This window comes from Artemia franciscana, chromosome 5 (assembly GCF_032884065.1).
Source record: "Artemia franciscana chromosome 5, ASM3288406v1, whole genome shotgun sequence".
NCBI lineage: Eukaryota > Metazoa > Arthropoda > Branchiopoda > Anostraca > Artemiidae > Artemia > Artemia franciscana.
This window is the reverse complement of record NC_088867.1, coordinates 25,596,459-25,612,415: the sequence shown is the minus strand read 5'-3', so window position 1 is coordinate 25,612,415 and position 15,957 is coordinate 25,596,459. Positions and strand designations below refer to the sequence as shown.

Below are 15,957 nucleotides of genomic sequence, written 5' to 3'. Positions count from 1 at the left end.
GCTGATGCTTCTGGCCTTGAAGACTTGCCGAATGAAACCGAAGTACCTTTGAAACCAACCCACCTGATTCGAAGTACCTTTATCCTAATGAATATGTCATTTTTTTAGAAGAACTGCTCGAAGCTGGAATGGAAACTGGTCAAATTTAAGCTGACGACTTCGAAAGTCAGGGTGAGTCTCAAGCTAGTAAAGGTGAAGCGATTCGAGCACAACAAGGGTCAACAACAAGATATTGCTAGTAGAAAAGGAATATTAAACCACCGGAAACTCTCTGGAAAATTCAGTTTCAAGTCGATTGATGAATCAAGGGCAAAATTCTATTGGAAAATGTCAGATTGCTTTTCGCGGGTTTCTTATTGACTTCAAACTGAGTTGGAAGGCGCACAGTGACCTAGTTTCTTGCAAAGTGTCAAGGGGAGTTGGAATGCTGCGGCGTCTAAAAAATGTGCTTCCTTTGAAAGTTTTAATGTCACTGTACCATACTTTAATAGCGTCGTATATAAATTATGGTTGTTTAATCTGGGCTAGTAACTTTCAGTCTAATTACAGGAGAGTTCAAGTGCAACAGAATAAGACAATTAGAATTCTAGGAAATTATGATCGTGGAAGCGCTAGCACTGTGTCTATATATAAGAAGTTTGATATTTTGGATGTTGGAAAAATCAGAGACATGCAGATTGATTTTTTAGTATATCAGTGTCTACATAATTTAGGGCCTGATATTTTTAATGATTTTTTTTAGCTTGGGTTCTTCCTATCATGATTATGTCACGCGAAATTCAAATAATCTTGTTCATGAGTTTCGGAATGCTTCCCGGTCGGCTCATGTCATCAGATACATGGGACCGTCCGTCTGGGGTCCATTCCCACAGCAAGTTAAGGAATCAGAGAGTCTGCCTCAGCTGAAACGTCACCTCAAGGCCCATCTTCTGAACAATTAGTAATGTTGAGTATTTTAGATTGAGAGAAGGGTATCCCCCCCCATTTTGTCAAATTGACCATTAGTTTTTGTTTTGTTTTCTTTTTTTGTGTTTTTTTCTTTTTTTGTAGTTTATTTATCTTTTTTTTTTTTTTTTGATGTAAGTGAAATATTTTAAAGAAATGGATCGTATATGATGTCAGATATGCTTACAGGCCATTGCGGCCTATTTTTTTTAGCTGATGAATGAAAGTTTATTGTATTGTTTTTTGAATAAAATTACCTACCTACCTAAAAAAAATAAATAAAGAGGTTATATACACGACTAAAAAAATATACATGTGCTTCACAAAGATGGCAAGAAATTAAGCATTTCTTTGGCAGAGATTGTACGTTTTATGGGACTAATTTCGTTACAGGTATAGTGTAAACACCCTTCCCCTCACAGCTACTGATTGAACGAAACCCTATGTTATCTGATGCTACTACCCTATGTTATCTGATGCTACGCGAAGTGACAAATTTGAAGCGACGAAGAAGTATTTCCATTTTAATCACAGTCAAACAGTTCATGATGGAGAAATGTAAGTAAGGAGCGATGCTGCTCGATAGTAACCGAAACTTTAAGAAACAGAGTCTTGATAACAATAGATCATCAAAAGAATCGAATTTTGATGCTTATTCAAAATATGTAAAATTCATCACATTTAATGGTATCCTTCAGAAGGATTTTTCCATGGAGGAATTTTTCATAGGGGAAAAAAAAAATTCCTTTGAGGGGGTCAGGGGTTGTCTATGCTAAATCTTGTAGGAGTCCCAATGGGACAAGGGCGCCAATGAGCAAAATCTTGGGGGGGGGGGCAATTGGAAAAAGGTGCCAGTAATTGACCAAATTGACAAATTCATTCTAAAGACAGAGCAAAAGAAAAAGAAACAGGAAAGGAGGGTGCCATAAAAAATCTTGGAGGGGTCCCCCGGCCCCCTGAATCTGCCAGTGGGGGCAGCCAGATTTTCTTGCATTATTTAAAAAACGATCAGAAATTAAAGAAAAAATAAGTTTTTCAACTAAAAGTAAGGAGCAACACTAAAACTTAAAACTAACAGAAATTATTACGTGTATGAGGGGGGCCGCCCTCTCGTCAATACTTCGCGCTTTACGTCAAAGTTTTTTCAGTACTTTTAAAAGAGCTATTTATTTCAATTAAATGACCTTTGAGGCTCAGGATTGCTTAAAGAATTGGGACAAAAATTCGAACTTTAGCGTAAAGAGCGAGGTATAGACGAGAGGACGATCCTCCTCGTATACGTAATAATTTCTGTTCGTTTTAAGTTTGAATGTTGCTCCTTAGTTTCATTTGAAAAACCTTTTTTTTCATTCATATATCACAGAAGCTTCAGGGAGATCCAGGTCACAGGGGTCTTCCCCTGGTCTTCAGGGAAGACCAGGAGACAAGGATCACAAAAAAAATTCGTCCTTGATAAAGAAGGTTCGAGCCAATTTCATGAAGCTAAATTCAGAAGAACATCAGATCTTTGATTAGCAAATACTTCCAAAGAAACAGAAATAAATCACTGAAGCAGTGCAATTTAAAAAATCCACACAAGTGAGAACGCAAGTTCATTCTCAGAGCAGGAATAAGTGGAATTGTGCATGACTTCCAAGTTTATTCCGGCAAGGGATCGGTTGATACGAGTGATTTGGTGGTAGGTGCTGATTTCATCCTCCGGCTGTCGAGGAAGAATCCAAAAGTCCATGAACAAATGCCCTTTCACGACAACTAGTTATTATTACCAGACTTGGCCCAGACCCAAAATGACACAGTATACTTACATTGGTTAGAGTTAGGATAAACAGGCTAAAAAGCTGCGCTTTGGAAACTCGATAGCAAAATGAAAGCAAAGCGAAGAGGCTCGTATGACTGTCGAATGGATTTAAAGTTTTGAAACATGTGGTACTAGAGGATTTTTTTATTTTTGACCTTTCCGTTGTAAATGGAGGATTCTATGTCACAGGTATCTTCCTTCTGGACAGAAGCCCGTGATCTTGGCATCATCGTGGTGCATTACACGCACCTTGCTGTCATTGCACGCACCTTGCTGTCTGATACAGCCTCAGCAACACCTAAGAGAGGAAGACCACTCAATGAAGCCAAGACCACTCAATGAAGCCAAGACCACCAAAAGAGAAGAAAGTATATTTGCCACTCACGAGACTTAAGTAAACTTGAAGACTAGGAGTACTTACCAACTTGGATGGCCAGTATACAGAGGGGCTGACTGTGTTAAGCCTACTCCGATGTGATGTGTATGAAGTGCCAAGTGGCTTCATGTTTCACGCCAAGTAGAAAATGTTTCATATCTTACCACAATAGCTAGGTAATATATGGTGTTATTTCCATATATTGGTTGTGAAAATCATTATGAAGTTTCTCTTACTTTAATCAATTAAATTTTATTCTTGTCATTTTTGTGCTGGAATGACCTTAAATAAATCACATAAACATATGTGGAAGTTATTTCTTTCTTTTTAAAAACTTCAGGCATCGAAGGGCTGCACAGTATCCAAACAACTTCCATTTATATTTGCCTACAGAATGATAATCTTCAACACTAATCAAATTAAGCTAATCAAACAGTTCGTGGTAACGAACTGTAGTAAGGAGCAACCCGGCTCAATAGTAAACAAAACTCTAAAAAATGGAATTTTGATACCAATAGTTACATCAAATTTTTATGCTGATTCTAAATATATAATTTTCATCAAATTTATTTTTACCCATAAAAAGTTACGAGCCTGAGAAAATTTGCCTTATTTTAGAAAATAGGGGGAAACACCCCCTAAAAGTCAAAGAATCTTAACGAAAATCCCACCATCAAATCAAGCGTATCAGAGAACCCTACTGCAGAAGCTTCAAGCTCCTATCTACAAAAATGTGAAATTTCGTATTTTTTCCCAGGAGACAGATCACGGATTCATGTTTATTAGTTTTTGTTTTTTTTCCCATTGGTGATCGTATTGACCCAGTGGTCCTAGAATGTCACGAGAGGGCTCATTCTAAAAAAATTGGAGGGTGTCTAGGTTCCCTCCCACGCCGATTTTTTTCCAAAGTCACTGGATCAAAATTTTTAGATAGCCATTTTATTCAATATAGTCGAAAAACCTAATAATTATGCTGTTCGGGACGACTTAATCCTCCACAATCCCTGGCGGAGGGGCTGCAAGTTACAAACTTTGACCATTGTTTACAAATAGTAATGTTTATTGGGACGCGTAAAGACGTTTTCAGGAGACTTTTTCAAAGAGGGGTCGGGGGAGGAGGTTACGTGGGAGGATCTTTCCATGGAGGAATTTATCATGAGGGGACAAAATATGCATGAAAGGGCCACAGGATTTTCAAGTATTATTAAAAAAATAACGAGAAAATGAATAAGAAAAACTTTTTTCGGGTGGAAGTAAGGAGCAGCATTAGAACTTAAAATGAACATAAATTATTAAGTATATAAGGGGTTTTTTTTCCTCCACAATACCTCATTCTTTACGCTAAAGTACTTTTAGTAATTTCAACTATTTATTCTACGGCCTTTGTGATTAAGGGGTCATTCTTAAAGAATTTGGACTAAGTTGAAGCTTCAGTGTAAAGAGGGAGGTATTGACGAGGGGGAGAACCCCCTCATATATGTAATAAAAATACACAAAATATAGAATTTAGTTGCGTAAGTTTATTCGTAAGTTACGTACATTTATTACTAATAAGAACGTTCGTAAGAAAAATAAAAAGTTCTAGTTGCCTTTTTAAGAGACCAAAAACTGGAGTGCAGCTAGGCCTCCTTCCCCACCCCTTTTTATATCAAAATCGTCCGATCAAAACTATGGAAAAGCCATTTAACCCCCCAAAAAATTAACATGCAAATTTTGTTCTAATTATGCATGTAAGGTGAGCCAAAATCAAAACGTGCATTAACCAAAGAACGTCCAGAAATTAAATAATAAAAAACAAGATTTTTAACTGCAAGTAAGGAGCAGAATTAAAACTTAAAACGAACAGAAATTATCCTGTATGTGAAAGGGGTTGTCCCCTCCTAAACACCTCGCTTTTTGCGTTAGAGTTTTTATTGTTTTAAGAAGTAGAGTTATGAGAAACAGTCAAACTTTAGCGTAAAGAGCGAGGGGTTGAGGAGGGGACAACCCCTTTCATATACGGAATAGTTTCTTTTCGTTTTAATTCTTAATGTTACTCCTTAATTGCAGTTAAAAACTTGTTTTTTATTATTTAATTTAACTGATAGAAAGAATTTAAACGCTTTATGTTTCTATCGTAAAAAACTTCAAAGCAGCTTAAAAGATCTTTGACAAAATTAGGTGATCAAACAGTTCGTGGTAACGAACTGTAGTAAGGAGCGACCCGGCTCAATAGTAAACGAAACTCTAAAAAACGGAATTTTGATGCTAACAGATATATCAAAAGAATCAAATTTTTATGCTGATTTTAAATATATAAGTTTCATCAAATTTAGTCTTTGTCATCAAAAGTTACGAACCTGAAAAATGTTGCCTTATTTTGGAAAATAGGGGGAAAACACCCCCTAAAAGTCATAGGATGTTAGCGAAAATCACACCATAGCATTCAGCGTATCAAAGAACCCTATAGAAAAAATTTCAAGGTCCAATCTACAAAAATGTGGGATTTCGTATCCCACATTTACAGTAATGGACAAATCACGGGTGCGTGTTTATTTGTTTGTTTGTATGTTTTTTCCCCCCAGGGATCATCGTATCGACCAAGTGGTCCTAGAGTGCTGCAAGAGGGCTCATTCTAACGGAAATGAAAAGTTCTAGTGCCCTTTCTAAGTGACCGAAAAAATTGGAGGGCACCTAGGCCCCCTCCCATGCTCATTTTTTCCCAAAGTCAACGGATCAAAATTATGACATAGCCATTTTGTTCCGCATAGTCGAAAACCATAATAACTATGTCTTTGGGATGACATACCCCCCCCCACAGTCTCTGGGGGAGGGGCTGCAAGTTACAAACTTTGACCAATGTTTACATACAGTAATGGTTATTGGGAAGTGTACCGACATTTTCAGGGGGATTTTTTTGGCTTGGGTGTAAGGTTCAGGCTGGCACGTACACAGGAGGGCCTTCAGGCCCGCCCCCCCCCCCCCCCGAAACTTTGCCAAATATTAAATTAGTCAATGGTTTCTTGGGATTTCTGGCGAAAATAGGACATTTATTAAGAATCTAGATATATATGTTAAGCCTTTTTTGGGGGATTTTACAGCATGCCATTATCTGGTCAAGGCATTGGCCAATTGTTAACCCATTTTCTGTCTAACTTTTTATCCTCTTTTAAGTAATTAGCAATTGTGCTGTTATTTTTTTGTAAAGAGAGTTTGTTTTCCACAGCAAAATAGAATTATCCTTGATATTAGGGCTTTTATCCCCCCCCCCTTTCAGGATAAAGTACAGCTTTTAATGGATCAATTTTGGAAACTGTCATTTTTAAATAAAATCTACGTTTTTGTAATAAAAGAACTACCCCCCACAGCATCCATATTGAACTGTTAACCCTAACATTTCCCTTTCAGTGGGATATAATAGATTAATTACTGGTTCTAAATCGCTATGAACATAACCCGAGCCTAAAGCGTACTTTTGAGGCTTCAGTCTTCTTCCCCCCCTCCCATCCGCTACAATACTACAGATTAAAGTTAGTCTGTATTTTCCGATATACGTGCTTTTCGCATTACTAAATAAAAAAAGTGCTACTTTATATCTGCTGTTTCGAAGGTTTTGCCCCCCCCCCCCGAAAAAAAATCCTGCGTATGTACCTGGGTTCAGGGGATAGGGCTATATGGGAGGATCTTTCCTTGGAGGAATATTTCATGGGGGAAGAGAAATTCAATGAAAAGGGCGCAGGATTTTCTAGCATTACTATTAAAAAAAAAACAATGAAAATATAAACAGGAAAAAGTTTTTTCAATTGAAAGTAAGAAGCATTAATAATTAAAATGAACAGAGATTATTACGCATATGAGGGGTTCTAAAAATACTTTAGCATAAAGAGCGATGTATTTAGGAGGAGATAAATACTTCGCTCTTTATGCTAAATTATTTTTAGTAATTTCAACTATTTATTCTAGTTCCTTTCTGATTCAGGGGTCATTCTTAAAGAATTGGGACAAAACTTGAGATTTAGTGTGAAGAGCGAGGTTTTAACGAGGGGACAAACCCCCCCATATATAAAATCAAAAATATAATAACATAAAAGTTTGTTACGTAAGTTAATTCTTAAGTTGCGTATATTTTTTACTAATACAAACGTTCGTTAAAAATTAAAAGTTCTAGTTGCCTTTTTAAGTAACCGAAAAATTGGAGGGAAACTAGGCCTCCTTCTCCATTCCTTATTTCTCAAAATCGTCTGATCAAAACTAAGAGAAAGCCATTTAGCCAAAAAAAGAATTAATATGAAAATTTCATTTTAATAATTTATGTATGGAGAGCCAAAATCAGACATGCATTAATTCAAAAAGTTTCAAAAATTAAATAAAAAAACAAGTTTTTTGAAATGAAAGTAAGGAGCGACATTAAAACTTAAAAGGAACAGAAATTACTCCGTATATGAAAGGGACTTTCCTCATCGACACCCCGCTCCTTGTGCTAAAGTTTGATTCTTTCTTGCAACTCTACTTTTTAAAACAATAAAACACTTTAGCGTAAAGAGTGGGGTGTCGAGGAGGAAAGCCCTTTTCATATACGGAGTAATTTCTGTTCGTTTTAAGTTTTAATGTCGCTCCTTACTTTCATTTCAAAAAACTGTTTTTTTTTATTTAATGTGAAAAAAGGTCAAGGTCGATTTTGGCTTAAATAGGGCACCTTATGACCTACCTTTCTGAAACTCTCTTACGACGTAAGCGGAACTTGTCATATTAAAAGAATCCCTAGGGGATGCTTTCTGAATTCATTGATTTGAAAAGCAATTGAAATCAGACTTAAGATTATTAATAATATTTCCTTAAATAGGGACTTGGGAAAATAATCTTTAATTGTTCTTTACACAAATTTAATTAAAAATGACCTTATGAGATATTATAAAAACAATAGACATTAACAAAGAACCTGTCACAAATAGACCTATGAGATCAGCAGCCAAAAAAGCTAGATTAGCACTAAAAACAAAAATGTGTTTCTAATCATTCTCTTTCATTTTAATGAATTGTCTCATTTCATCACAATTTATTTATCAGTCCTGGTTGAACTTCGCTGAAGTAAGGATGCTGTGACTATTTAAAAAAAAATCATAGTTATATTGGTTGTATCTTGTTGTAAGTTTTTCTTCTTATATGTTTATGTTTCGCTGAGGACGGCCCTTGGACATAGAGCCGAAATATTCGTTCCCTAGTGTTCTTCTTGTTTCTAGTGTTTGAGTAGGTAGAGTATGTCAAAACAGGGGAAAGGAAGACAAACAAACTTTCAGTTGCCGTACCTACAGTACCTGTCCTTTATTTAACAATTGCTTTTCAGACGAACTTGCTTATAAATGTAAAACAAAGTAATTGACGCAAATTTAAGAAAATTCTGGAACCAGTTCAAATATCACTCCTTGAAAATCTAAAAAGTTGAATGAAAGATATTACAAGAAATAAAAGTTGGATTGTTACCCCCTACCTCTCAAATAAAAAAAAAAAATCCTATAATGCTATTTATACTCTGCTTGAAAAATGTCTTTTGAATGCGTTTATAAGTGTTATTTCACGATCATTATTAACTGAGGTCTTATTATTTTTTATTTCTTTTACTTTTTCTTCTTCTTTTCTATATAGTTTCCGGTGACTGTATCAAGCTTCAGCACATTCTCAAACAATTCTACGCGTCTTCCTTTCAATCTATCTTCATCACTAATTGAGGTCCTGCTCCTAGATCTAACCGAGGCAACTAGTCCCTCTCAATTCCTTAACGTGCCAATACATTATTTTACCATTATGTTGATTGGCTGAATCTTCCAGATCTTCACAGATTTACTCATAGTCTCCACTTCGTACCTCCTTAATTCATATTTTATCGCTTTCCTACTTTCCGTTCATTCCTTTTATTCCCATATGGTCTCTCACTAAGTATTGATACTCATATGTTCATATGTATGATAATATGCATGTAATCATAGGTATAAAGTCTCATATGTTCTATCAATCCGCTGCATTTCTAACTTTCGTCTCTAAGACACCATCTGCTACTTTACAAAATAATTTCCTAAAATTATTCCATTAATCATGTTCGCTATTACATTTTAGACACTCCAAATCGGTTTTCAACTGTTCCTAAAAAGTTTTTCTCCAAATTTATTCTGGAATTTTCCAATGTCATAATTTCCCGGAAGGTAGCTACCCATCCCGAATTTCAGCTACCCTTTCTAGACAGTATTAAATTGTGGCCTTTACCTTCAACAGCAATAACAGTACTCCTATATAGGTTATCCTTGTATCCTGTATCGATCCTGTCAGTCTTAGATTTAGAATAGCATAATGAATAAGGTTGGCTTCCATACAACCATGTGAATAGCATTTTAACTTATGATTCATATTATGACCAAATAGTACGTTGGTTATAGCTAGATTGTTTTATCAACACAATTGCAACAGTTTATAACCGCTACTATTTCCCTTCCCTACACCAAACTTAACTTGATTAAATACCAACTACCCCTATTTCTACCAGTAAAAGGTAGTAATAGGTAGTATTTCTACCTATTTATACCAGGGGCATTAAAAGCCCCTAGTGAAAATACTATATTTCTACCTAGGATCCTATCTTTTTGTTCCTGTCGCTGTAAATAAAATTCCCCTGTGTCACTACCATTACCATCAGTCGATTCTAAAAGGGCATATAGTACTATAACTGATACCTTCCGTTTTTTATTGTAAAATAAGTAACTAGCGTAAGTAAATAATTATTAGTAAGTAAAATAATTATTAACATATTCCCAGCCTAAGCAAGTTAGGAGTAAGCAAGTTACTCCCTTCTTATGCACACCATCTTTCCTGCCTGGGTTATTAAAATGTATTTCACCTCTCTATTCCTGGGATATGAGTTTCAAAATTCCTAACAAGCCCAGTTAAAAAGTCTGAATTTCTAAGTTTAGAATGTCAATATGATAGTTGCTTTGAAACGCTGTGACGTCCCAAGTTGCTATTTTCACATCATTTAAATCACTGAATATATAATGACATCCAGAAAATCTATAGGTCCCAACAGTGCACGTCAGGGACTACTATATCTTCTTAAGTCCACGCGAACTTAATAATCTTTTTTCCAGCTTTAATAGAGACTCTGTTGAATCCTGGGCCCAACTTGGTGAAAACATGAATTTCCAAGAGGCATAGTCCTAGACAAGCCTCTTAGATAGTCCTAGATAGTCTTACAATATTCATACACCTAAATATCATATAAAATTAGTAGAAAGTTAAAAATAGATAATTTATTTTGGAAGAAGTTTATCTATCCAAAAAATCCCATCAAACAAACAAAACTTAGAATAAATATCCAATAATCAGGCATTCATTGCAGCGTTTTATTGTTTACTAGGATAAAATTTCCTCAAAGGCTGATACTCTTTATGGTCACCTGCAGCACCGTTTGCAGTCAAGGTTCTGGCTGGGCAGACTTGACAGGTCTAGCATAATGTCAGTGTAAGGCCACACAAGCAGGACTTCCCTTTCGAGGATAGGGACATAAGAAGGAGCTTATGACAGAACCAAGCCCTAAACCATATCAAAGCATCGGAAAAGCTCCAACTTCGATTACCTAGCCTTAGGGCATTCATCAGAGATAACACGTTTACGTTACTATCAGGCACACTGCAAAAGTAATGAACCAACGCAATTTCTTAAGGATAGGCCACCGTACCGTGTCTCTTCAAGACACCACATCCATTGGTAAGATGCCGTAACAAAGCTTCTAATTCTTTCACCTCAAACATGATAAACATGATCCTATTACCTTTCCTTTCAGAGTTTAGACAGCTTTATCTTGTGATTAAAGAAAAGAAATCTCCTTTTTTTAAACTGAAAGTAAGAAGCAACACTAAAACTTACAAAGACAGAAATTATTCTATATAAGAGGGGTGCTACGCTCTCCTGAATACCCCTCTCTTTAAGATACAGTTTTTTGGTGCTTAAAATTTTTATTACTCTAACGGAACAACCTTCTTGTTTCAGCAGTCGTTTTGAAATAACTGGGTAAGAAAAGGTCAATTTTTAGCATAAAGAGCGGGACATTGAGGAAGGGCAACACCCCTCTTATTCGGAATAGATCCTGTTCGTTTGTTTTAGTGTTGCTCATTAATCTTCTTCATGGAGAACCCCCCACGAGAAATTCCTCGGCAGAAGCTTCTCTCGCGTAAAGCGCTCCCTCCTTGAGAAATAAACCCGAAAAATTTCACTTCAACTTTAAATTCCCCTCCACCCGAAATTTTTTTTTCTTGGAATGCTTTCATTTGATAAAAGACTTGTTTTTAATCTTTAATCGTTTATCAGGTCTTGGTGGAAATCCCCCTGTTTGGAAATTTTTCGCAGAAATTATCCTCCCCAAAGAGAAATTCTCCGGCGGAAAATTTTTCCCCCCCAACGCATAATTTTCCCCGTAGAGCCCCTCCCCCCGAAAAATGTCTGTATGCTTTCTCAACAACAAGTACTACATGTAAATAATGGGCAAAATTGATAACTTACAACCCTTCCCCTGTGGTCTGTGGGGAGGGTCAAGTCATCATCAAGGGCATAGTTATTTGAGCTGTGAATTATGTTAAACAAAATAGCTATCAAGTCCTGTGGTGGCGCAGTGGATTTGACCTTGGCTTGGTAGTACGGGACCCAGAGATCGAATCACGCTGCAGGATTGCACTGCAGGGCCGACGTAGGGACCATAGTAGTCAAGAAGCGTCGCTAATTCTTAAATAATAAAAAAATGGCTATCTCAAAATTTTGATCAGATGACTTAAGGAAAAAGGGCGACCTGTAGCACTCCATTTTTTTGTTACTCAGAAAAGGCACTAGAACTATCAAGTTTGATCTATATGTGCCCTCCCCTAATCTTCTAGAACTATTGATTCAAAGAGCCCTCGGAAGAAGAAAAAAAACAACAACAACAAGAAAACAATCAAATAAATAAACAAACACACGTTCTAGATCATTCTTCTGGGAAACACACAACATTCCACATTTCGTCAGATTGGAGCTTGAAACCTATACAGTGAGGTTCTCTGATACGCTGAATCGGACGGTGTGATTTTTAAGAGGTTTGTTAATTTTTTGGGGAAGCTCCCCCCTTTTAGAAAATCAGGCCAACTTTCTCAGGCTTGTAGCTTTTACGGGGGGGAGTAAAGTTAAACTTAATGCAGTTTAGATATTTAGAATCATCATTAAGTGCCAGTTCCTTTCAAGTGTCTATTGTTATCGAAATGTCATAACTTGAAGTTTTGGTTACTGTTGAGCCGAGTCGCTCCTTAATTTTTCCAGTTTGTTACCACGAACTGTTTGACTTGTTTGTGTCATTCTGGTGATTATAAAAAAAAGTATGTATATATTTTTGGAAAACAAAACGTTTTACAGACTTCATGAAATTTTTTTTCGATTTAAAAAAGCTCATTTCCAGAAAAATCAAATTTATCTTTGCTGCTATTGATGAGCTACAAACTACAAATAAGCAAAATTACAGATATCATTCATCTTTTTATACATGAAGAAATATTGACATGTGTGTAAAAAGTATATAATGTACCGCTTCATATGCTACTACTTTTTGCTAAGTATTTGCTAGTAATTTTGAAGGATTGACAAATATTTTTAAATATGTAGTAATTTTTTATCTGTTGTTAATTATATCCTCCTTAGAGTAGATTTTTAATCTTACTTGGCTGCTTGAAGAAATTAATTAATCTTGGTGTTGCTTTCTCCACTTCTAAAAGCCATTTTTCCCGAGCTATTTTTGAATAGCCTGAGCTGTCTTCGGTTTTTATGCTGGCTATTAATTTGTTTTCTGTGTCATAGTCATCCTCATCTGCATCGCTTGCCATATCTTCAATTTCTATGTTATTTTCAGGCCAAGAAAGGTTTTGGCTAGTGAAGAAACAAGGATATTAGTAGATAAAATATTAGTTCCCTGTGAGCCCAACGCCAAAAAAAAACCCAACTCAGGAAAAATCAAACCTTGAGCAAGTCAGTCCATGGCATTCGAGCCGACACAGAGCTCAACTTGTTAAAGTCAAACCGGAAAAATCCTACCCAAGCAAAATCTCAAGCTGGAAATCTAAAAACAAGCAAAAATCAGCCTCAAAAATTATATTTCCCGTTGTTTGGCAATGAACGTGCAAGATAGGAGGGGTGGGAGGAAATAGGGAATGAGGCTGAAGCACAGGGTGTTTTGATACGGTCTTCAAGGAATGTGTAGTCATTTTCTTTTCTTAAATAAAAATTACACCATGAGAACAAAAAATTTTCCTTTGTCTTAATATTCCTTAATATTCCAAAGTCTGTATTTGTTTCTGCTTATGTTTAAAAAAATTCACAAAATAAGTTTTTGAAAGAAAAATAAAGAGCTCCATTAAATCAAAATGAGTAAAAAAATAGTCAAAAAATCTTCTGACCGTAGAACTAACAGAAATCACTATCAATAAATTAATAAAACCCAAAACGAACAGGAATTGCAATAAATAACTGAGTCAAACTTAGAACGAACAGAAATCAAAATTAGTAGGACTGACAACCACCATACCTTCAGAAGACCAAAGCATAATTCATAGTTTACTGAAAGCAAAAAACATTTTAAATGTTTTCACTTTTTTAAATTTAACAAATCAAAAATTATTACGATTATAAAGAATAAATGTCAGTATTTGCATATTAAACTGTCAATTTACATAGTAGTAGGACCAGTAGTAACAGTAGTAGCAGTAGTAATAGTGGCAATAGAGTTAAGACTAGAGCTAAGGGTCTAGAAAAAGTAATACCAGGAAGCAGTAGTAATAGTAGCAGCAGCAGTAGTAGTAACATAAGCAGAAGTAGTAGTAGTAGTAGTAGTAGTACCAGTAGTAGTAGTATAAGTAAAAGAAGTAAAATAAAGATGCATAATTGTCTTTTGGTTAGTTTAAGATCCTCCACAGCAAACCCTGTAAGCTTCAACTTCATACACAAAACTGTTCATAAGATATTGCAGATATTTCCATTTGACAACCTTTATACAGACGGTGTATTTTGATTCAGTTCACCTTCCCCCTCAATATTCTATGAGAACTTCACCTTAATATCCTTAGGTATAGCTGTAATAGCCGTAACAGTAGCAATTTCTGTACTTGAGGTACTAGTTGTAGTATTAACAGTAATAGCCCAAGTACTAGTAGCAGCACTATTGTTGCCTTTTGGTCAGTTGAACATAGTCCTCATCAAGTCCTGGAAGTTTTGAGTTACTACTATTAGCCTTTACTCTGACATTGCTGATATGCCTTGTTGATAACCTGTATATTCATAAACTACCTGAGATTTTCGTCTTAATACTCTTAACCTTAAAAGTAGCAGTTGGACTAGCAGTAGTAGTAGTAGTGGTAGAAGTAGTAATAGTAACAGCAGTAGTAGCTGTTGTTGCAATAGTAGCAGTAGCAGTAGTAGTAGAGAAGTAGTGGTGGTAGGTGTATTAGTAATAGCGTGGAAATTCTGCATTTTGGTCAATTAATCTCCCCTTTTAAGTATTCTCTGATAATTTCGACTTAATACCCAAATGCATTTTTGATATACGTCTTTGAGTATCTGCATGCATAATGTGTGTCTTGATTTAGTTCAAATTCCCCTTAATATTCTTTCAACTTGTCACCTTTATAATCTTAGCCTTACTAGTACTAGCTTCATAGTAGTAGTAGGAGAGTCAGCAGTAGTGCTGTATTAGTAGTAATAGTAGTAGTAGTAGTAACAATAGTATCAGCAGTATTGATAGCAGTAGGAGCAGGAACATGCTGCCTTTTGGTCAGTTGAACATCCCCTCATGATACCCAGGAGGTTCCACCTTAATACGGTAAGCTGTTAAAAAAATATTGCAGATCTATCTTTTTAGCCCCCTTTTGACACCCTGTTCATCTTATTAATATTAGCCTTAGAAGTAGTTGCAATGGAAGTAGTAATTGGAATAGTTTAGTAGCAGTAGCAGTAAAAGTAGCCGTGGTAGCAGTATTAGTAGTAGCGTGTACATATTAATTATTGATAAATTGATTTTCCCCTTTAAGCATTCTCTAAAAGTTCCAACTTAATCCCCAAATCCATTCTTAAGATACACCCTTTTAACAGTCTGCATGCATGTGTTTAATTAGCATGTGTTTTAAATTAGTTCAAATTTTACCTCTGTATTCTGTCGAACTTTCACCTTGATACGCTTATTCTGAATTGAGCTAATATCAGAGTAGTAGTGGTAATAGCAAGTAGTATCACTTCTACGAATCCAGTGGTAGCACTACCCCCATGTACTATTGGAGTTAGCTAACACCTTTTTTGCTTCATTTCAAGAGTATGCAAACCTGGTCCTGAGTATTTGGAGATTTTTAAGAATGATGTGTTATCTGGTATAGCGTAATCATTCATGTTGTCGGTGAAACAATACAACTAATACAAGTGAGCCCAAATCTTGATTTTCCAGAATTTCTTGGTATGTTTTCAAATATTCTAAGATGATGCATTATTTATTATTGTGTATATGATATGAGAAACGATTTAGCCCAAAAAATTCATTTGCAAATTTTGTTTTAATTATTCATGTGCAGTGAGCCAAAATCAAAACATGCATTAATTCAAAAACGTTCAGAAATTAAATAAAATACAAGTTTTTCTTAACTGCAAGCAAGTAAGGAGCGACATTAAAACTTAGAACAAACTGAAATCATCGCTTACATGAAAGGGCCCCCCTCAACGCCTCGTCCTTTACGGTAAAGTTTTTTTTTAATTAGAGTTGTGAAAAAAAGTCAAACTTTAGGGTAAAGAGTGAGGCTTTTAGTAAGGGATAAACCAT

The 15,957-nt window shown here is 35.7% G+C and overlaps 1 protein-coding gene across 3 annotated transcripts in view; it reads right to left on the bottom strand.

Moving 5' to 3' along the window:
* LOC136027162 (intraflagellar transport protein 57 homolog) overlaps positions 1–15,957 on the bottom strand; it is a 67,861-nt gene that overhangs the window by 12,467 nt on the left and 39,437 nt on the right. For all 3 annotated transcript variants that reach the window (XM_065704159.1, XM_065704158.1, XM_065704160.1), the window contains exon 4: positions 12,823–13,028. In XM_065704159.1, coding sequence (XP_065560231.1) covers positions 12,823–13,028 — 206 coding nt within the window. The remainder of the gene's footprint in view (positions 1–12,822; positions 13,029–15,957) is intronic.